The 22865-nt window shown below is 47.2% G+C and overlaps 2 protein-coding genes across 2 annotated transcripts in view; one reads left to right on the top strand and one right to left on the bottom strand.

The window, feature by feature from the left end:
* The window catches only part of LOC138663195 (zinc finger protein 773-like), a 189208-nt gene that overhangs the window by 97560 nt on the left and 68783 nt on the right, over positions 1–22865 (bottom strand). The gene's annotated exons all lie outside the window — the stretch shown is intronic.
* Positions 11814–12334, top strand: LOC138667388 (oocyte zinc finger protein XlCOF29-like). The gene is made up of 2 exons (XM_069755617.1): positions 11814–11945; positions 12074–12334. The coding sequence occupies exons 1-2, from the start codon at positions 11868–11870 to the stop codon at positions 12332–12334; spliced, it is 339 nt and encodes a 112-aa protein (XP_069611718.1). The 5' UTR covers positions 11814–11867.

The following is a 22865-nucleotide window of genomic DNA, read 5'->3' as shown; positions in this document are numbered from 1 at the left end:
GCTAAGGTCAGTCTCTGGGGTCTTTCTCCTTCCAGAGGCTGCAGCTCCCACGTGGCAGCTGGGCCTCTCTGTCTGCTCTCTCAGACTTCCTTCTCCTTCTGTGTCTCTCCCAGACTCGCTAACTCCTCCTCTAGACCAGGACATACAGTGGGGCAAAAAAGTATTTAGTCAGTCAGCAATAGTGCAAGTTCCACCACTTAAAAAGATGAGAGGCGTCTGTAATTTACATCATAGGTAGACCTCAACTATGGGAGACAAACTGAGAAAAAAAAATCTAGAAAATCACATTGTCTGTTTTTTTTTACATTTTATTTGCATATTATGGTGGAAAATAAGTATTTGGTCAGAAACAAAATTTCATCTCAATACTTTGTAATATATCCTTTGTTGGCAATGACAGAGGTCAAATGTTTTCTGTAAGTCTTCACAAGGTTGCCACACACTGTTGTTGGTATGTTGGCCCATTCCTCCATGCAGATCTCCTCTAGAGCAGTGATGTTTTTGGCTTTTCGCTTGGCAACACGGACTTTCAACTCCCTCCAAAGGTTTTCTATAGGGTTGAGATCTGGAGACTGGCTAGGCCACTCCAGGACCTTGAAATGCTTCTTACGAAGCCACTCCTTCGTTGCCCTGGCGGTGTGCTTTGGATCATTGTCATGTTGAAAGACCCAGCCACATTTCATCTTCAATGCCCTTGCTGATGGAAGGAGGTTTGCACTCAAAATCTCACGATACATGGCCCCATTCATTCTTTCATGTACCCGGATCAGTCGTCCTGGCCCCTTTGCAGAGAAACAGCCCCAAAGCATGATGTTTCCACCACCATGCTTTACAGTAGGTATGGTGTTTGATGGATGCAACTCAGTATTCTTTTTCCTCCAAACACGACAAGTTGTGTTTCTACCAAACAGTTCCAGTTTGGTTTCATTAGACCATAGGACATTCTCCCAAAACTCCTCTGGATCATCGAAATGCTCTCTAGCAAACTTCAGACGGGCCAGGACATGTACTGGCTTAAGCAGTGGGACACGTCTGGCACTGCAGGATCTGAGTCCATGGTGGCATAGTGTGTTACTTATGGTAGGCCTTGTTACATTGGTCCCAGCTCTCTGCAGTTCATTCACTAGGTCCCCCCGCGTGGTTCTGGGATTTTTGCTCACCCTTCTTGTGATCATTCTGACCCCACGGGGTGGGATTTTGCGTGGAGCCCCAGATCGAGGGAGATTATCAGTGGTCTTGTATGTCTTCCATTTTCTAATTATTGCTCCCACTGTTGATTTCTTCACTCCAAGCTGGTTGGCTATTGCAGATTCAGTCTTCCCAGCCTGGTGCAGGGCTACAATTTTGTTTCTGGTGTCCTTTGACAGCTCTTTGGTCTTCACCATAGTGGAGTTTGGAGTCAGACTGTTTGAGGGTGTGCACAGGTGTCTTTTTATACTGATAACAAGTTTAAACAGGTGCCATTACTACAGGTAATGAGTGGAGGAAAGAGGAGACTCTTAAAGAAGAAGGTACAGGTCTGTGAGAGCCAGAAATCTTGATTGTTTGTTTCTGACCAAATACTTATTTTCCACCATAATATGCAAATAAAATGTTAAAAAAACAGACAATGTGATTTTCTGGATTTTTTTTTCTCAGTTTGTCTCCCATAGTTGAGGTCTACCTATGATGTAAATTACAGACGCCTCTCATCTTTTTAAGTGGTGGAACTTGCACTATTGCTGACTGACTAAATACTTTTTTGCCCCACTGTATATCCATATTTGAGGGAAGCTCCCCTGAATCTGGGTCCTAAGCGCCCCCTCCTGGTCTGGATTTGGAATATGTTGCATGTGAGTGCCTTACCTGATAAAGGGAATTCCATTACCTCTGAGCATGATATCACCCTCCCCGAAAGGAAGGCAACATCACTGCAACAACTGGTTACCTGGGGTGTTGCAGGTGCTTTTCTGCAAATCAGATAGGACGACTTCACTGTATTGAAGGGAGGATGTATGGGTCATGGATCGCAAGATTTTGGCCAACAACCTCCTTCTTTCAGTAGGATCATTGAAGATGGGTCGTGGCTGGGTCTTCTAGCATGACAATGACCCAAAACACACAGCAAGAGCAACTAAGAAGTGGCCCCATAAGAAGCATTTCAAAGTCCTGGCCTATCCAGTCTCCAGACCTGAAACAAATAGAAAATCTTTGGAGAGAGCTGAATATCAATGTTACACATCGACAGCCCCGAAACCGGAAAGATTTGGAGAAGATCTGTATGGAGGAATGGGTCAAAATCCCTGCTGCAGTGTGTGCAAACTTGGTCAAGGACTACAGGAAATGTCTGACCTCTGTAATTTCAAACAAAGGTTTCTGTACCAAATATTAAAAAAGTTATCCACTACCCTAATTAGTTTCATTTTTTTATTCATTAATTTATTATGTGCCAGTAAATGCATCCATACTTTTATTGTAGATATATACCTTTAAGGCTATGTGCACACGTCAAAAATTTCCTGAACCTAACCGGACATTTTCTGCAAGAAATCCGCATGCGTTTTTTGCGTGTTTTTTTTCCGGAGCTTACCAATGCATTAAATAGTGGGAAAAACGCGAAAAATCTGCAAAATTAATGAACATGATGCTTTTTTAACGCAATGCGTTTTTTTGCGGGAAAAAAACGCATCATGTGCACAAAAATTGCAGAATGCATCATAATTGATGGGATGCATATGTATGCGTTTTGTATGCGTTTTTTTAGCGGAAAAAAACGCGAAAAATCCTGAACGAGTGTACACAGCCTATCATGCAGATAGCATCACTTGGTGTCTGCCAGATCCAACTCTGATGTTAATCAATCACTTCTTGTCCCCAGGCGTACTGTGTTCTAATACTACAAGCTCCATTATGCGTTGCAGTGGCCTGTGAGCCAGCACTTAGCACGTCTTCTCCATTTTCCACACATATATACTGTATATATATATGTGTATACATAGACATATGCACACACATTTCCTATTATTTTGCTTGTTTGTCACATGTACATGTGTCAGATCACCAAACAAAAGTAAATCTTAGACAAAGATAACACAAAATACAGTTTTAAAATGAAGGTCTTTATTATTACAGGAAAAAGAAATCCAAACCTACACAGCCCTGTGTGAAAAAGTGATTGCCCCCTAAACCTAATAACTGGTTGGGCCGCCCTTAGCAGCAACAACTGCAATCAAGTGTTTGCGATAACTGGCAATGAGTTTCTGGAGTTATTTTGGCCACTCATCTTTGTAGAATTTCCAACCATGAACCGCCTTTCTAAGGTCATGACACAACATCTCAATCGCCTAGCTCCCAACCATCCCGGATTCAGCTGGACTGTCCTGTCACATCTCAGCTGTTCTCCCAACTTCTATACTCACCTCTCCAACGTTTTCATTGCTCCCATAGCTCCTCCTCGGCGGGTGGGGCTGCTTCTCTCTGCTGAGTGCATACATTAAATGTAATATTCACTTCCTCTGCGTCCAGTGATTGGTCTCCCCAGGACTATGAACTTCCATCTCAGTGTCTGCTGGCTGTTGCTTTACCAATGAGCCAAAGCTCACAATGCTGGAGATGGGAGAATTTGGTCATATTGACCGCTATATTGGACTCAGAAGAAGACTATACACATCCATAGCAATACATTGTGTATACAGTTGTGCTCAAAAGTTTACATACCCCGGCATAAATGGCTTCACCCAAATACTAACCATGAGGGGAGAAAAAGTTTTGGTGTTATCATTCATATTCTCTGAAAAAAGGCCAAGAAAGCAAAAATTCTGCCGGGGTATGTAAACTTTTGAGCACAACTGTATAACAATGTATTTTTGGCGCCTGTATAATGAGGTGAAGACAAATATTTTTTATGGTGCCTGTATACTGAGGTGAAGAAAAATACCATATTTTTCGGACTATAAGATGCACCGGACCATAAGACGCACCCCAAATTTGGGGTGAAAATAACAGAAAAAAAGATTTTTTATAAGATGGGGGTCCGTCTTATTGTCCGAATTTAAAGTAATCTTACCTGAGGGCTGGAGGTGGCAGAGCAGGGTCACAGGAGGCATGGTGTCGGCAGAGATGCGGCGGGCAATATGGCGTGCACCTGAGCAGGGTCCCTTCCTGTTTAGGTGGGCGACGCCATGGCCTGGTGTCCATGGGGGGTTGCAGCAGTGCTGTGGCGGCGGCAGAGGTGCAGGGTGCAGGGATGATGAGGCGCAGTGAGCGGTATGGCGTGAGCAGGGTCCCTTCCAAAGGTAAGGTGACGCAGCGGTATCTAAGGTGAGCAGCAGAGCCGGGTGAATCATGGCTTTATCGGTGGCGGCGGCCATCTTCCTGAGGCCGCGCGTACGCAGATGAAGTGCTCTGCTTCCCGGGGCTTCAGGAAAATGGCCGCGGGAGGCCGCGTGTGCGCAGATGGAGATCGCGGCGGCCATTTTCCTGAAGCCGAGTTCACAGATTTAGATCTTGGCTTCAGGAAAATATTAAGCATCACAAATCAGTAATTAACCCGGACATATTTGTTTCAATATAATCGCAACGACCCGCACAACACAGCGATCAGATTATTTACAGGAATCGGTAAATTATGGGGGAAAAAAGGCGTAATTGATATTTTTCTCTATTAAACCCATAAAATACTGTAATAAAAGTGTAATGCTGAGGTCGTGTTCACATGTAGCCTAAATGCCGAGTTCTTTCTTCTGCATGTGTCCGCACCAGATTTTTTTCCCCATATTTGATGCGTTTTTTGGGCAGATATTTAGCCGCGTTTAACACTTTTTTAACAGTACAGAAAAGCTTTGATTCTGCACTTAAAAATGTAACGGTGTTTTTTCTCTTCATACATTTTTTTTCTTGTTACGTTTTTTTCAGAAGAAGCTTATAGAGAAAAAATGCATCAAACCCCAGAGTTCAGCAGCGTCTTCAGACCACAGAGAGCGGAGATTTCATGGAATCACGTCCACTCTGCTGTGAAATTTAGACCTTGTTCCCATGTAGAATAAATGCTGCGGATTTTCTGCTGTTTTTTTTCATAAAAATTCTGCTGTTTAACTGTCCAAGCAAAGTGGATGAGATTCCATGAGAACTGCGCCGCTATTAGGATCCAGAAATCAGTATCTCACATTATGTAACAGTCAGTATTTCTCTATATTCTTGTGTCTCCTCCTGTTACAGCTGTTCTTCCTTCCCTTCTTTCCTTGCCTTTCCCATTCCCTTCCTCCGGCCTCTTAAATGTTTTATATATAAGGTCTTATACCTGTACTGTAACCCCTTCCCCTGCCTATCCTGTACAGACAAATATTTTTCAGTTTCCTTCTATCCCTATCATTTTCCCCATTTTCCTTAGTAAACCATATTTCCCTCCCCCTTCTCATCCTTAACCCTTTCCATCCTGTATTTTGCCTACGTCTTTCATCCCTTTATATTTCCCTTTTTTGCTGCTATTTAGTCCCTGTTTGCGTCTATATTACTAGGTGTCCACCAGGTCTTCGCTAGAGCTACTGGTGGAGAGGACAGGCTGGACAGCCGATAGTGCCCAGGACTGAAGCAGCTGATCGGGGGTTGGAGACACAAGTGTGAGGTACAACAGGCAACACAGCCCAACCACTAGCAGTATGAACTGCCTAGGAACCAACATTCAGCAGAGTGGTGGGTGGAGCTGCCTAATATAGGACCTGCCGGGATAGGCTGGGGAACCCAATCTCTGAAGGACACAGCAGGGTTATATTCCTGTAGAGACTGGCCAATCCTGCCATAAGGCCAAATATAAGCAACATACTGAGAAGCCGTGCGGTGACCATAGTGAGTAGGGAGGTGCTGAGAGGGCAGGTGAGGTACCACCGTGACACCTGGTTAGGAGCCCACTTAGATGTTTCCCCCTGAGCTGAACCCCTCGTTGCGCCTCAGAACAAATGTAATATTATCTTCAAAACCAAGTGGTAAAGAAATCAGTGACACCTGTGGGATAAAAATGCCCATTACACCCTGAGATGACTTCCCTGGTGGGTACAGGGTCCAAATTGGGGTCACTTTAGGGGGTTGTATGTCTTCACACACCACAGGGGCTTTGTAATTGGCCCCCGCAAGCGAGGACTGCCAAATTACTGCTCCAAAAGCAGGAGGGTCACTGTTCTTGCAGCCACACATTATTCCAGACAAATGTACAATCCAGAAACCAAACGGTGATTCTTCCCTCCGGAGCTGCGAGATCTCCTGCCACATTCTGGGGGTCGCCTCATTCTCCAGAAATTGCTTTATAAATTGTGCAGCGTCCTATAAGATATTCCTGCCCACAGCGCCCCCATCCAGCGAGTGTCTGAGAAAGGTCATTACACCAAAACGTCACGAAGTTCACGTTATATGGACTGTTCTGTACACATACGGCTCTGCTCCATACACCTCATACACATGCAGCTCCGCTCTGTATACCTCGTACACACACGGCTCTGCTCCGTACACCTCGCACACCTGCAGCTCCGCTCCATACACATACACCTCGTACACATGCAGCTCCGCTCTGTACACCTCGTACACATGCAGTTCCGCTCCGTACACCTTGTACACATGCAGCTCCGCTCCTACACCTTGTACACATGCAGCTCCGCTCCGTACACCTCGTACACATGCAGCTCCGCTCCGTACACCTCGCACACATGCAGCTCCGCTCCGTACACCTCGTACAATGCAGCTCCACTCCATACACCTCGTACACACACGCTCTGCTCCGTACACCTCGCACACATGCAGCTCCGCTCCGTACACCTCGTACAATGCAGCTCCACTCCATATACCTCGTACACACACGCTCTGCTCCGTACACCTCGCACACATGCAGCTCCTCTCCGTACACCTCGTACACATGCAGCTCTGCTCTGTACACCTCGCACACATGCAGCTCCGCTCCGTACACCTCGTACAATGCAGCTCCACTCCATACACCTCGTACACACACGCTCTGCTCCGTACACCTCGCACACATGCAGCTCCGCTCCGTACACCTCGTACAATGCAGCTCCGCTCCGTACACCTCGTACACATGCAGCTCCGCTCCTACACCACGTACACACACGCTCTGCTCCATACACCTCGTACACATGCAGCTTTGCTCCGTACACCTCATAAACATGCAGCTCTGCTCCGTACACCTCGCACACATGCAGCTCCGCTCCGTACACCTCGTACAATGCAGCTCCACTCCATACACCTCGTACACATGCAGCTCCGCTCTGTACACCTCGTAAACATGCAGCTCCGCTCCGTACACCTCGCACACATGCAGCTCCGCTCCGTACACCTCCTACACATGCAGCTCCGCTTCGTACACATGCAGCTCCGCTTTGTACACCTCATACATGCACAACTCTGCTCCATACACCTCGTACATGCACGGCTCCGCTCCATACACCTCGTACACATGCAGCTCCGTTCCGTACACCTCACACACACGTCGCTCTGCTCCATACACCTTGCACACACGTGGCTCCGTTCTGTACAAATGCAGCTGCACACCGTACACCCACTACACACGTGGCAATGCTCCGTACACCTCGTAAACACACAGCTCCACTCTGTACAACTCGTATACACACAGCTCCGCACACCCAGTACACATGTGGCAACGCTCCATACACCTCATACACACGCGGCTCTGCTCCGTACATTTCGTACATGTGCAGCTCCTCTCCGCACACTTCGCACACGTGCGGCAATGCTCCGTACACCTTGTACACACGCGGCTCCACTCCGTACACGTGCGGCAATGCTCCGTACACCTTGTACACACGCGGCTCCACTCCGTACATGTGCGGCTCCACTCTGTACACCTCATACACACACGCGGCTCCGCTCCATACACCTCACACACACGGCTCTGCTACATCCACACAGTAAACCCCTCCTGACACCACACATAAACTTCCCCTCATCCAGCACCATGACAACCAGCACAGCAGAGTCCTGCATACACTGAGGCCCCTGATCATGTGACCCCTGACTCCTCCCTTCCTGTGACCTTATCCCAGGTCCTGTGCGCACAGAACAGCCATTCGGCTCGTCTGCTGGAGTTGCTCCTTTAAGAACAAGTACGTTGCAAAAAGTTGAACAATTCCCCCATTTAGGCCAGGTTCAAATTGCGTTAACAGCAGCCCGTTCAACACATGCGTTACCGGGCTGCTGTTAACGCAAGTGCCGACTTGTCATACCGCTAGCGCAGATAGAGCTAGCAGATGCTCTATCTGCGCTAGCAGTGACAGACTCAGAACCGCTGCAGCCTGCGTCTCAGAGTCCGTCACTCAATGACAGCACATTGTGGGCGTGCGCTAGCGATGCGTCTGAAATTGGACTAAATGGCGGTGTTAACGGATTACGTTACACCGCGTTATGCCACTGTGTAACGTAGTCTGTCTAACTGACGCCAAAATCATTATGTGAACCTGGCCTAAGTGATTGGATCCCCCAGATCTTTGATAGATCTTAGTGATGTTACAGACGGGAGTTTCCGGAGCGCTGGATTCAGGGCAGTCCTAGTGTGACTGAGCCGTGCGCCTCCATCTATAGTTCTGTTGTGGTAGGTGGTGGAGCCGCTCTTTCCTCTGCATTGTTGGTAGTGAAATAAACTTGTCCATTGTCAGGATGGACGCTGAGATGACGTCTAGTCGGTTGTGTGACGCAGGTCTCCTGGCAGTGTGCTGTGGGCGCGCGCTCCGGCCGAACACAGGGGCAGCATCTGCACGTCTGCAAACATCCTCAGCCAATAGCTGGGAGACGGATGTGTCAGAGGCTGCAGACCGTTGCACTGCATCTGTCTGCAGAAGGTCTCAGTAGTTTGCTTTGCAGACGAGTGGCCACCTCCCCGATGCTAATGGCCGCACCTGGACGTGAGTGTGATATACTTGCTGCTGGCAAGTGCGGGTGATATTTTCTATTTGCACTTCCCTGTTGAGGCTTGGAGCTGAAGCGATCGCCTAGAGTCCTCTGTGGAGGTTGAAGGATGACAGTGTTTCTCTCTGAGTCTACTCATGCTAAGTTTCCCCTTGTTTTTTATATCCTAGCTGTCTTTAGCGGTAGTGGAGAGTGACTAGTGCTCATTCTATCCTTTCCATGCAGCGATTATTGCAAGGGTCAGGCAGGGATTAGATATCATACTTGGCGATAGGTGTGGAACCTATGTAAGGATGATAGGGCAGACAGGGTGACGTTAGATCTTTCTAGGGGTCTTCACTCCCCTTCCCTAGCGTTTGGTTCCCTTATCCCTTTATGTTCCACTTAGCCTTTCCTTCACGTTGCATGACAGAGACGTTTGATATTTAAGGCACCCTCCATTATTGGGAGGTACCTTAGCAACTTTAGTAATCAGTGTGTTTTCTGCTACTTAGTTGTAAGGTCCCTGTACTGCTCCCTTAACCTGATCCTGTCCACCATGCTTGCCCTGTTTGAACCTGATCATGTGCATACTTCTGTAACCTGCTCCTGAGCCCATCCTGCATCTACCAGAACCTGATACATCTTGTGCGCACCTTTACCGCTACCCTCACCAGTGCAGTCTGAACCTGCACCTGTGTGATCCTGTACCCGAGTCCGTCCTGTGTTCCTGACCGTATCTTGTCAGTTTCCTATCCTGTACCCGTCCTTTTACCAGCCGTACAGTCCTGATCCAGAACTTATTCTGTCTTTGTGTGGTGCTCTGCTTAGATATTCATACTGATGGCTTCTGACAGGTCACTGATCCCTCACTGACCTGCCCCCTATTTTACATACTGAATATAATATATTTAAAAAAAAAAAAAGCACCTTCAGCAGGCAGGGGCTGGCAGCGACGACGCCTGCGCTGTAGCATGATCGCATCTATAATGTCCTCTTAATTATTTTATTTGGTGACATAAACTTATTCAGGAAAAAAAAATAAAATTCTCTCTCAAAATGGCACCGCCTGTGTAGTGGCATCTATTGGTGATCTGCTAGATCCATCCATCTTGCTGGATTCCATTTTTTTTCCTCTAACAAAATGGCACGGTCAGCGCCTGTGCAGTAACATCCTCCAGATCGCTGATAGATGCTACTGCACAGGTGCGGCCGGCGCAATTTTGAGAAGTTTTTTTTCTGAATAAGTTTATATCACAAAATAAAATAATTGAATGGACATTATAGATGTGATCATGCTATGGTGCAGGCACCGGCCCCTGCCTGCTGAATGTGCATTTATTTTTTTCAAAACCTATTATGTTCAGTATGTAAAATAGGGGGAAGGTCAGTGAGGGATCAGTGACCTGTCATAAGCCATCAGTATGAATATGTAAGCAGATCACCGCATAAAGCCCCACTCACAGACCGCCCCGAACCACGAGAATCTCATTATCTGAAAATTGCAAATAAATATTAAACAACTACCAGATGGATTTCATCACCAGGTATCGATGTAATCAGTATAACGGCACGGAGCTAGATAGATGTAAAAAAGAAAACTAAATAGTGTAAAATAATAAATCTCCTCATTTTTCCCTTACATAGTAACATAGTAACATAGTTAGTAAGGCCGAAAAAAGACATTTGTCCATCCAGTTCAGCCTATATTCCATCATAATAAATCCCCAGATCTACGTCCTTCTACAGAACCTAATAATTGTATGATACAATATTGTTCTGCTCCAGGAAGACATCCAGGCCTCTCTTGATCCCCTCGACTGAGTTCGCCATCACCACCTCCTCAGGCAAGCAATTCCAGATTCTCACTGCCCTAACAGTAAAGAATCCTCTTCTATGTTGGTGGAAAAACCTTCTCTCCTCCAGACGCAAAGAATGCCCCCTTGTGCCCGTCACCTTCCTTGGTATAAACAGATCCTCAGCGAGATATTTGTATTGTCCCCTTATATACTTATACATGGTTATTAGATCGCCCCTCAGTCGTCTTTTTTCTAGACTAAATAATCCTAATTTCGCTAATCTATCTGGGTATTGTAGTTCTCCCATCCCCTTTATTAATTTTGTTGCCCTCCTTTGTACTCTCTCTAGTTCCATTATATCCTTCCTGAGCACAGGTGCCCAAAACTGGACACAGTACTCCATGTACGGTCTAACTAGGGATTTGTACAGAGGCAGTATAATGCTCTCATCATGTGTATCCAGACCTCTTTAATGCACCCCATGATCCTGTTTGCCTTGGCAGCTGCTGCCTGGCACTGGCTGCTCCAGGTAAGTTTATCATTAACTAGGATCCCCAAGTCCTTCTCCCTGTCAGATTTACCCAGTGGTTTCCCATTCAGTGTGTAATGGTGATATTGATTCCTTCTTCCCATGTGTATAACCTTACATTTATCATTGTTAAACCTCATCTGCCACCTTTCAGCCCAAGTTTCCAACTTATCCAGATCCATCTGTAGCAGAATACTATCTTCTCTTGTATTAACTGCTTTACATAGTTTTGTATCATCTGCAAATATCGATATTTTACTGTGTAAACCTTCTACCAGATCATTAATGAATATGTTGAAGAGAACAGGTCCCAATACCGACCCCTGCGGTACCCCACTGGTCACAGCGACCCAGTTAGAGACTATACCATTTATAACCACCCTCTGCTTTCTATCACTAAGCCAGTTACTAACCCATTTACACACATTTTCCCCCAAACCAAGCATTCTCATTTTGTGTACCAACCTCTTGTGCGGCACGGTATCAAACGCTTTGGAAAAATCGAGATATACACGTCCAATGACTCCAGTAATTGTATTATTACACAGGATTCTTATGATGTTACATCAGCTCATCTTCTCATTCAGGTCTCTACAATATTGGATCCTCTCAGTGAAGATCTTCTATAGAAGAGAATTTTCCTGATTTACCGATCAAGGATGGATATGGACAGAGACAAGATGGCGGAGAGGATATTACACCTCACCCTAGAGATCCTCTTCCGTCTTACTGGAGAGGTGAGAGATTCTGATGACGTCACATTACATCATTCTTATCTATGGCAATAACAGATGGACAGAACTGGAGTGGTGAGGAATCTGGAATGTCTGTAGTGAGATTTATTAATGTGTCTCTCCATAACCAGGATTACACAGTAGTGAAGAAGACCTCTAGTGAGCGCTGTCAGGACCCTGTGTCTGAGGGATGGGGAAGACCCCTAAGCCTTATCACGGGGCCTTCACCTCACCTGATACATGAGGACATCAATGACCAGAAGATCCTAGAATTCATCTACAAGATAATTGAGCTGCTGACTGGAGAGGTGACACTGCTGGGAATGCTGGGACAAAACACAGTAACGCTGGAGGCGTGGCTATGTAAGCTAGGAGAGAAGACGCACCTTTAGGAGGCTCTGATCATCCAGACCTGAATCCGGCCATTAATCCCCCTGAACTGCAGCTTACACCGGCTGAAACGGTGCCCTGAGACCTCGGGAGACCGGCGACTCCTCGGGCAGCGTCGGTGGAATCCTGGAGAGCCGGTATCTGTGGCGGCCTGGAAGAGCGGCAAACTCCCTGAGCTGCGGTGGCCATCTTTGAGCGCGGCTCCGGCGGGCAGGACGCAGCGCCGGCGGCGGCCGAAGCCGGGTGGATCCCCTGGGAGTGTGGCAGACATCTGCAAACAGCGGGGACGCTGTGGAACACCGGAGAGCAAGAGGCAGGTGCCGGGTCTGGAGCGGTGGGCGGGCCCTGGGAGACGGCGGCCATTACTACAGCGCACTCTCCAGCAGCAAGGAGAGAGGCGCTATACAGCACGATTGCGGTGCAATTCAGGGGGTGAGCTACCGGCCTGAAATAATAAAGGGGGCAGAGCGGTGTGTGCCCTGAAAAATTGGGCCCTGCACCCCCCTTATCAAAAAACCCCTGCTGGCACCATAACTTTGGAGGGATCGTTCCCCCTCCCTGCTGTTCTGCCTGGGGAGCTGTGGCTGCTCTGGGACACGGTGCCTGGGCAAATTCCTAAATTGATACTTTTGCAAATATCTGAGACTCTTTGCCTGGCTTGTTGCCTCTTTGGGGTGCATCCCGGTGTTTGGCCCTGTCCGCAGAGGCGTAGCTAGAGCTTTTGCCGCCCGGGGCTGATCCCGAGTTTGGCGCCCCCCCCCCATCCCCCCCCCCAGCTCAATACACACAAAGGTTACCAAAAATGGTTTTCCTGTTTTGTAGAACTTAAACTGGGCCTAATGGTGTCACCCCCACATGCCACACCTGTGACTTAATACCACCACACCATGACCAGGCCACAGTGACCGAATAATACTACATACAAGGGACAAATACCACCGCACCATTTCCAGACCACATATTACCACCACATAGTGACTGAATACTACAATACTGATCAGTAATAAAAAAAAAAACACAATACTATCACCATAAGTGCCAGTATTCACAGGAGATCTGTACTTAGTATGCAGTGTGTGTACAGGCAGAGGCGTAGCTAGAGCTTTTGCCGCCCGGGGCTGATCCCGAGTTTGGCGCCGCCCCCCCAAACCCCCCCCCAGCTCAATACACACAAAGGTTACCAAAAATGGTTTTCCTGTTTTGTAGAACTTAAACTGGGCCTAATGGTGTCACCCCCACATGCCACACCTGTGACTTAATACCACCACACCATGACCAGGCCACAGTGACCGAATAATACTACATACAAGGGACAAATACCACCGCACCATTTCCAGACCACATATTACCACCACATAGTGACTGAATACTACAATACTGATCAGTAATAAAAAAAAAAACACAATACTATCACCATAAGTGCCAGTATTCACAGGAGATCTGTACTTAGTATGCAGTGTGTGTACAGGTAATACAGAGATCACTGGTGACATTATACACAGGACCTCTATATAGTATACAGTGTATAGTGTCAGTGTATAGGTAACACTGACTCACCAGTGACGTCTCTAGGTGAAGTCCTTCATCTTTCATCCAGCACAGACCGCCATCATTCCTTCCAGCCAGGACTCGTTTCTGCAGGAAATAACACAGTTATCTCGAGCTCCGCTTGCAGAACACATTACTTAATTTTTCACAACTTCTACATTACACCACATGAAGAAAAAAAGGTGATATAGTGTCACTCTGCACAGTAACAGGACCGCCCCCCCATTTAAAACAGTATACTCAAAAAATAAAATAAATACATCACTGCAGTAACAATATCCCTTAATTATCCCCTATGGTAATAATATTCCCCACCCTGGCCCCGTTTATCTCATTCCTGGCTCCAGCCATATGTTGTCGTATCCTGCCCTCATGAGTATCCATTCTACCCCATATGATCTCCCCATCCTGCCCCACCAGCCTCCATCGTATCCGTCCTGCCCCATGATCCAATCCTGCCCCGTGTCTCCAATCATGCCCCGTATCTACATTCTGCCCATGCCTCAAGTCCTGCCCCCAGTGTGTCCAGCATATTACCCCCATGTTGTCCAGCAATCTGCCCCAGTGTGTCCAGCATATTACCCCCATGTTGTCCAGCAATCTGCCCCAGTGTGTCCAGCATATTACCCCCAGTGTGTCCAGCAATCTGCCCCAGTATGTCCAGCATATTACCCCCAGTGTGTCCAGCAATCTGCCCTCAGTGTGTCCAGCAATCTGCCCCAGTGTCCAGCCTTTCCCCAGTGTGTCCAGCAGTCTGCCCCAGTGTGTCCAGCATATTACCCCCAGTGTCCAGCATTGCCCCAGTGTGTCCAGTATATTACCCCCAGTGTGTCCAGCAATCTGCCCCAGTGTCCAGCATTGCCCCAGTGTGTCCAGAAGTCTGCCCCAGTGTGTCCAGAAGTCTGCCCCAGGGTCTCCAGCATTGCCTCAATGTGTCCAGAAATCTGCCCCAGGGTCTCCAGTATTGCCCCAGTGTGTCCAGCAATCTGCCCCAGGGTCTCCAGTATTGCCCCAGTGTGTCCAGCAATCTGCCCCATGGTCTCCTGTATTGCCCCAGTGTGTCCAGCATTCTGCCCCATGGTCTCCAGTATTGCCCCAGTGTGTCCAGCATTCTGCCCCATGGTCTCCAGTATTGCCCCAGTGTGTCCAGCATTCTGCCCCATGGTCTCCAGTATTGCCCCAGTGTGTCCAGCAATCTGCCCCATAGTCTCCTGTATTGCCCCAGTGTGTCCAGCAATCTGCCCCATGGTCTCCTGTATTGCCCCAGTGTGTCCAGCAATCTGCCCCATGGTCTCCTGTATTGCCCCAGTGTGTCCAGCAATCTGCCCCATAGTCTCCTGTATTGCCCCAGTGTGTCCAGCAATCTGCCCCATGGTCTCCTGTATTGCCCCAGTGTGTCCAGCAATCTGCCCCATAGTCTCCTGTATTGCCCCAGTGTGTCCAGCAATCTGCCCCATAGTCTCCTGTATTGCCCCAGTGTGTCCAGCAATCTGCCCCATGGTCTCCTGTATTGCCCCAGTGTGTCCAGCAATCTGCCCCATGATCTCCAGCATTGCCCCAGCCCCAGACAGTCAGACATAAAGAAAAAAAAAAAAAAAAGTAAAATCCTCACCTCTCCCGTTCCCAGCGCAGGTCCGGTGCAGTCAGCGTCTCTCCGGCTCTGTGACGCTCAGGACAGAGAGGCAGAGCGGCGCGCACAGTAGTGACGTCATCGCGCCCTCTGCTCTGAGACGTCGCAGAGTCAGAGGACGCTGAAGCCGCAGGAACCAGGAGAGGTGAGTATTAGAGCGGGGGGCGGGGGCGGGACCCGGGGGTGGGGGGAGCTGGCCCTGGTCGTGGCGGCGGACGGCGCCGCACGAAGATTTAAAGGGGCGTCTTTTTTTTTTTTTTTTTTAATCTTCTTCTCCTGCAGCGCCGGCCGCCCCCCGCATTGTGCCGCCCGGGGCGGACCGCCCCCCCCGCACCCCCCTTCCTACGCCACTGCCTGTCCGGTCTGCTGTTGGAGAATAGACTGCCATAATAATAAGTCCGGTCCTTTGGTGGGGATCTTCTGTCAATCACCATGCATCATTCTAAAGGAACGGGGGCTGCTGACAAGTTAAGGAAATATGCCAGAGAAGATGCCCCAGATAATACACGTACTCTCAGAAATAATCCCACGCAGAGTCAACGCAAAAATCGTCTTTCTGACAGCAATGAGGAGGGAGAACAAGACGAACTGACTCTTAAACAAGCATCTGTGCAGTTGATGCAGGCCATATCCCTCACCAGGTCTTCTCTCACCGAGAAAATAGAAGACGTACATACTGAAGTGGGCCGTCTGCGACATGATATGCAAGCTATGAGAGGGCGTATCTCAGAGGTTGAAACAAGGGTGTCTGTTGTGAATTCTGTGGCAGAGCTCCCTCCTGTGGTCACAAGTGGTACTTCGGCTGATTCTCTCTGGGAGCTTCCGTTTGTGGAGGAAACTGGTACTGCTGCTTCTGAGTTTCCTCCCTCAGGTGATCTGGTGAGGTCGTTAGGTGCTTCTCTACTTAACCCCACGTAATGCTTTGATTCATGCTTCCTGTCAATGTTCCAGTGTTGGACTTGTGTTTCTCTGGATCATTCCTGTGGCCTGCTGCTCTGCATAGCTAAGTGCTTCTTTGCTATTTGTTGCTGTTTTTTCTGTCCAGCTTGTCTATTTGTTTTGCTGGAAGCTCTGGGACGCAAAGGGTGTACCTCCGTGCCGTTAGTTCGGTACGGAGGGTCGTTTTGCCCCCTTTGCGTGGTTTTCTTTAGGGTTTTGTGTAGACCGCAAAGTTATCTTTCCTATCCTCGTTCTGTCTAGAATATCGGGCCTCACTTTGCTGAATCTATTTCATCCCTACGTTTGTCTCTTCATCTTACTCACAGTCATTATATGTGGGGGGCTGCCTTTTCCTTTGGGGTATTTCTCTGAGGCAAGGTAGGCTTATTTTTCTATCTTCAGGCTAGTTAGTTTCTCAGGCTGTGCCGAGTTGCATAGGTAGCGTTAGGCGCAATCCACGGCTGCCCCTAGTTGTGTTTGGAGAGGATCAGGGATTGCGGTCTGCAGAGTTCCCACGTCTCAGAGCTCGTTCTGTTATTTTGGGTTATTGTCAGATCACTGTGTGTGCTCTGACCTCCATGTCCATTGTGATACTGAATTGCCTTTCACAACAGTAACAGTACAGGAAGCCAAAAGTACTAATGATTCTCAATAGAGGGAAAAAAGAAGTTCTGAGACCTTTTTTTTTCTTGGCATTGTGTTTTGTCTTTTTTTTCCCCTAGACATTTGGGTGGTTCAGTACACAGGTGTAGCGATGGACATTAGAAGTCTGTCTTCATTTGTGGATCAGCTCTCGGCAAGAGTACAAAAGATTCAAGACACTATTGATCAGAAATCTATGTTAGAACCAAGAATTCCTATTCCTGATTTGTTTTTTGGAGATAGAACTAAGTTTCTGAGTTTCAAAAATAATTGTAAGTTATTTCTGGCCTTGAAACCTCGTTCCTCTGGTGATCCAGTTCAACAGGTTTTGATTATTATTTCTTTTTTGCGTGGCGACCCTCAGGACTGGGCATTTTCTCTTGCGCCAGGAGATCCTGCATTGGGTGATGTCAATGCGTTTTTCCTGGCGCTCGGATTGCTGTACGATGAGCCTAATTCAGTGGATCAGGCAGAAAAGAATTTGCTGGCTCTTTGTCAGGGTCAGGATGAGATAGAGGTATATTGTCAGAAATTTAGAAAATGGTCAGTGCTCACTCAATGGAATGAATCTGCGCTGGCAGCTATGTTCAGAAAGGGTCTCTCTGAAGCCCTTAAGGATGTCATGGTGGGATTTCCTATGCCTGCTGGTTTGAATGAGTCTATGTCTTTGGCTATTCAGATCGGTCGACGCTTGCGTGAGCGTAAATCTGTGCACCATTTGGCGGTATTACCTGAGCTTAAACCTGAGCCTATGCAGTGCGATAGGACTTTGACCAGAGTTGAACGGCAAGAACACAGACGTCTGAATGGGCTGTGTTTCTACTGTGGTGATTCCACTCATGCTATCTCTGATTGTCCTAAGCGCACTAAGCGGTTCGCTAGGTCTGCCACCATTGGTACGGTACAGTCAAAATTTCTTCTGTCCGTTACCTTGATCTGCTCTTTGTCATCATATTCTGTCATGGCGTTTGTGGATTCAGGCGCTGCTCTGAATTTGATGGACTTGGAATATGCTAAGCGTTGTGGGTTTTTCTTGGAGCCCTTGCAGTGTCCTATTCCATTGAGAGGAATTGATGCTACGCCTTTGGCCAAGAATAAGCCTCAGTACTGGACCCAGCTGACCATGTGCATGGCTCCTGCACATCAGGAGGTTATTCGCTTTCTGGTGTTGCATAATCTGCATGATGTGGTCATGTTGGGGTTGCCATGGCTACAAGCCCATAATCCAGTATTGGATTGGAAATCCATGTCGGTGTCCAGCTGGGGTTGTCAGGGGGTACATGGTGATGTTCCATTTTTGTCAATTTCGTCATCCACCCCTTCTGAGGTTCCAGAGTTCTTGTCTGATTACCGGGATGTATTTGATGAGCCCAAGTCCGATGCCCTACCTCCGCATAGGGATTGTGATTGTGCTATCAATTTGATTCCTGGTGGTAAATTCCCAAAAGGTCGACTGTTTAATTTATCCGTGCCTGAGCACACCGCTATGCGCAGTTATGTGAAGGAATCCCTGGAGAAGGGGCATATTCGCCCGTCATCGTCGCCATTAGGAGCAGGGTTCTTTTTTGTAGCCAAAAAGGATGGTTCGCTGAGACCTTGTATAGATTATCGCCTTCTTAATAAGATCACTGTTAAATTTCAGTACCCCTTGCCTTTGTTATCTGATTTATTTGCTCGGATTAAGGGGGCTAGTTGGTTCACCAAGATTGATCTTCGTGGTGCGTATAATCTGGTGCGAATCAGGCGAGGCGATGAATGGAAAACTGCATTTAATACGCCCGAGGGTCATTTTGAGTATCTAGTGATGCCATTCGGACTTGCCAATGCTCCATCAGTGTTTCAGTCCTTTATGCATGACATCTTCAGAGAGTACCTGGATAAATTCCTGATTGTGTACTTGGATGACATTTTGATCTTCTCGGATGATTGGGAGTCTCATGTGAAGCAGGTCAGAACGGTTTTTCAGGTCCTGCGTGCTAATTCTTTGTTTGTGAAGGCATCAAAGTGTCTCTTTGGTGTGCAGAAGGTTTCATTTTTGGGGTTCATCTTTTCCCCTTCTACTATCGAGATGGATCCTGTTAAGGTCCAAGCCATCCATGATTGGACTCAGCCGACATCTCTGAAAAGTCTGCAAAAGTTCCTGGGCTTTGCTAATTTTTATCGTCGCTTCATCTGCAATTTTTCTAGTATTGCCAAACCATTGACCGATTTGACCAAGAAGGGTGCTGATTTGGTCAATTGGTCTTCTGCTGCTGTGGAAGCTTTTCAAGAGTTGAAGCGTCGTTTTTCTTCTGCCCCTGTGTTGTGTCAACCAGATGTTTCTCTTCCGTTCCAGGTCGAGGTTGATGCTTCTGAGATTGGAGCAGGGGCTGTTTTGTCGCAGAGAGGTTCTGATTGTTCAGTGATGAAACCATGCGCTTTTTTTTTCCAGGAAGTTTTCGCCTGCTGAGCGGAATTATGATGTGGGCAACCGAGAGTTGCTGGCCATGAAGTGGGCATTCGAGGAGTGGCGTCATTGGCTTGAAGGAGCTAAGCATCGCGTGGTGGTATTGACTGATCATAAGAACTTGACTTATCTCGAGTCTGCTAAGCGTTTGAATCCTAGACAGGCTCGTTGGTCGCTGTTTTTCGCCCGTTTTGACTTTGTGATTTCGTACCTTCCGGGCTCTAAAAATGTGAAGGCGGATGCTCTGTCTAGGAGTTTTGTGCCCGACTCTCCGGGTTTATCTGAGCCGGCGGGTATCCTCAAGGAAGGAGTAATTGTGTCTGCCATCTCCCCTGATTTGCGGCGGGTGCTGCAAAAATTTCAGGCTAATAAACCTGATCGTTGTCCAGCGGAGAAACTGTTTGTCCCGGATAGGTGGACAAATAAAGTGATCTCTGAGGTTCATTGTTCGGTGTTGGCTGGTCATCCTGGAATCTTTGGTACCAGAGAGTTAGTGGCTAGATCCTTTTGGTGGCCATCTCTGTCGCGGGATGTGCGTACTTTTGTGCAGTCCTGTGGGATTTGTGCTCGGGCTAAGCCCTGCTGTTCTCGTGCCAGTGGGTTGCTTTTGCCCTTGCCGGTCCCGAAGAGACCTTGGACACATATCTCTATGGATTTTATTTCAGATCTTCCCGTCTCTCAAAAGATGTCAGTCATTTGGGTGGTCTGTGATCGCTTTTCTAAGATGGTCCATCTGGTACCCTTGTCCAAGTTGCCTTCCTCCTCTGATTTGGTGCCATTGTTCTTCCAGCATGTGGTTCGTTTGCATGGCATTCCAGAGAATATCGTTTCTGACAGAGGTTCCCAGTTTGTTTCAAGGTTTTGGCGAGCCTTTTGTGGTAGGATGGGCATTGACTTGTCTTTTTCCTCGGCTTTTCATCCTCAGACTAATGGCCAGACCGAACGAACCAATCAGACCTTGGAAACCTATCTGAGATGCTTTGTTTCTGCCGATCAGGAAGACTGGGTGTCCTTTTTGCCTTTGGCTGAGTTCGCCCTTAATAATCGGGCCAGCTCGGCTACCTTGGTTTCGCCATATGGTTTATTAAGGAAAATGGGGAAAATGAAAGGGATAGAAGGAAACTGAAAAATATTGGTCTGAACAGGATAGGCAGGGAAAGGGGTTACGGTACAGGTATAAGACCTTATATAAAACATTTAAGAGGCCGGAGGGGAAGAAAAGGAACGGGAAAGGCAAGGAAAGAAGGGAAGAAAGAAGAGCTGTAACAGGCGGAGACATAAGAATATAGAGAAATACTGACTAATACATAATGTGAGATACTGAGTGCTGGATCCTAATAGCGGCGCAGTTCTCATGGAATCTCATCCACTTTGCTTGGACAGTTAAACAGCAGAATTTTTATGAAAAAAAGCAGCAGAAAATCCGCAACATTTACTCTTCATGTGAACAAGGTCTAAATTTCACAGCACAGTGGATGTGATTCCATGAAATCTCCGCTCTCTGTGGTCTGAAGACGCTGCTGAACTCTGGGGTTTGATGCATTTTTTCTCTATAAGCTTCTTCTGAAAAAAACATAAGAAGAAAAAAAATGTATGAAGAGAACAAACACTGTTACATTTTTAAGTGCAGAATCAAAGCTTTTCTGTACTATTAAAGTGTTAAACGCGGCTAAATATCTGCCCCAAAAACGCATCAAATATGGAGGAAACATATCTGGTGCGGACACATGCAGAAGAAAGAACTCAGCATTTAGGCTACATGTGAACACGACCTCAGCATTACACATTTATTACAGAAATATAAATTACGCCTTTTTTCCCCCATAATTTACCGATTCCTGTAAATAATCTGATCGCTGTGTTGTGCGGGTCGTTGCGATTATATTGAAACAAATATGTCCGGGTTAATTACTGATTTGTGATGCTTATTATTTTCCTGAAGCCGAGATCTAAATCTGCGAACTCAGCTTCAGGAAAATGGCCGCCGCGATCTCCATCTGCGCACACGCGGTCTCCCACGGCCATTTTCCTGAAGCCCCGGGAAACAGAGCACTTCATCCACGCACGCGCGGCCTCAGGAAGATGGCCGCCACCACCGATAAAGCCATGATTCATCCGGCTCTGCTGCTTACCTTGGATACCGCTGCGTCACCTCACCTTTGGAAGGGACCATTCTCACTCCATACCGCACACTGCGCCTCATCATCCCTGCACCACTGCCGCCGCCACAGCACTGCTGCAACCCCCCCATGGACACCAGGCCATGGCGTCGCCCACCTAAACAGGAAGGGACCCTGCTCAGGTGCACACCATATCGCCCACTGCATCACCGCACCTCTGCCGACACCATGCCTCCTGTGACCCTGCTCTGCCACCGCCAGCCCTCAGGTAAGATACTTTAAATTCGGACAATAAGACGGACTCCCATCTTATAAAAAACCTTTTTTTCTGCTATTTTCACCTCAAATTTGGGGTGCGTCTTATAGTCCGGTGCGTCTTATAGTCCGAAAAATACGGTATTTTCTTCACCTCAGTATACAGGCACCATAAAAAAATATTTGTCTTCACCTCATTATACAGGTGCCATAAAAATACATTGTTATACAGTTGTGCTCAAACGTTTACATACCCTGGCAGAATTTTTGCTTTCTTGGCCTTTTTTCAGAGAATATGAATGATAACACCAAAGCTTTTTCTCCACTCATGGATAGTGGTTGGGTGAAGCCATTTATTGTCAAACTATTGTGTTTTGTCTTTTTAAATCATAATAAAAACCCAAAACATCCAAATGACCCTGATCAAAAGTTCACTTACCCTGGTGATTTTGGCCTGATAACATGCACAGAAGTTGACACAAATGAGTTTGAATGGCTACTAAAGGGAACATCCTCACCTGTGACCTGTGACAAATACCAAGGGAAAATTGTTCAGGATGCAAAGAAAAACCCACAAATAACATCAGCTGACATACTGGACTCTTAAAACTAGCGGTGTGGCTGTTTCAAGATGCAGAATAAGGTATAGAAAAAAGAGGGCCGGGGAGCACTACTGGGTCAACCAGTGACATATAGAGGTGCAGCTTATTGCATAGGGGGGAACAATGCATAAAAAAAAGAAAAGGAACCATGCATACAAAGCGCACACCCAAATCGTAGAAAAATTGTATATGTATAATAGGTGCAAAATGTATTAACCCCTTCATGACCCAGCCTATTTTGACCTTAAAGACCTTGCCGTTTTTTGCAATTCTGACCAGTGTCCCTTTATGAGGTAATAACTCAGGAACGCTTCAACGGATCCTAGCGGTTCTGAGATTGTTTTTTCGTGA

The sequence above is a fragment of the Ranitomeya imitator genome, chromosome 2 (genome assembly GCF_032444005.1).
Source record: "Ranitomeya imitator isolate aRanImi1 chromosome 2, aRanImi1.pri, whole genome shotgun sequence".
In the NCBI taxonomy this organism is placed as follows: domain Eukaryota; kingdom Metazoa; phylum Chordata; class Amphibia; order Anura; family Dendrobatidae; genus Ranitomeya; species Ranitomeya imitator.
The sequence above is the reverse complement of the archived record's forward strand: the minus strand, read 5'-3'. Positions and strand labels throughout refer to the sequence as shown.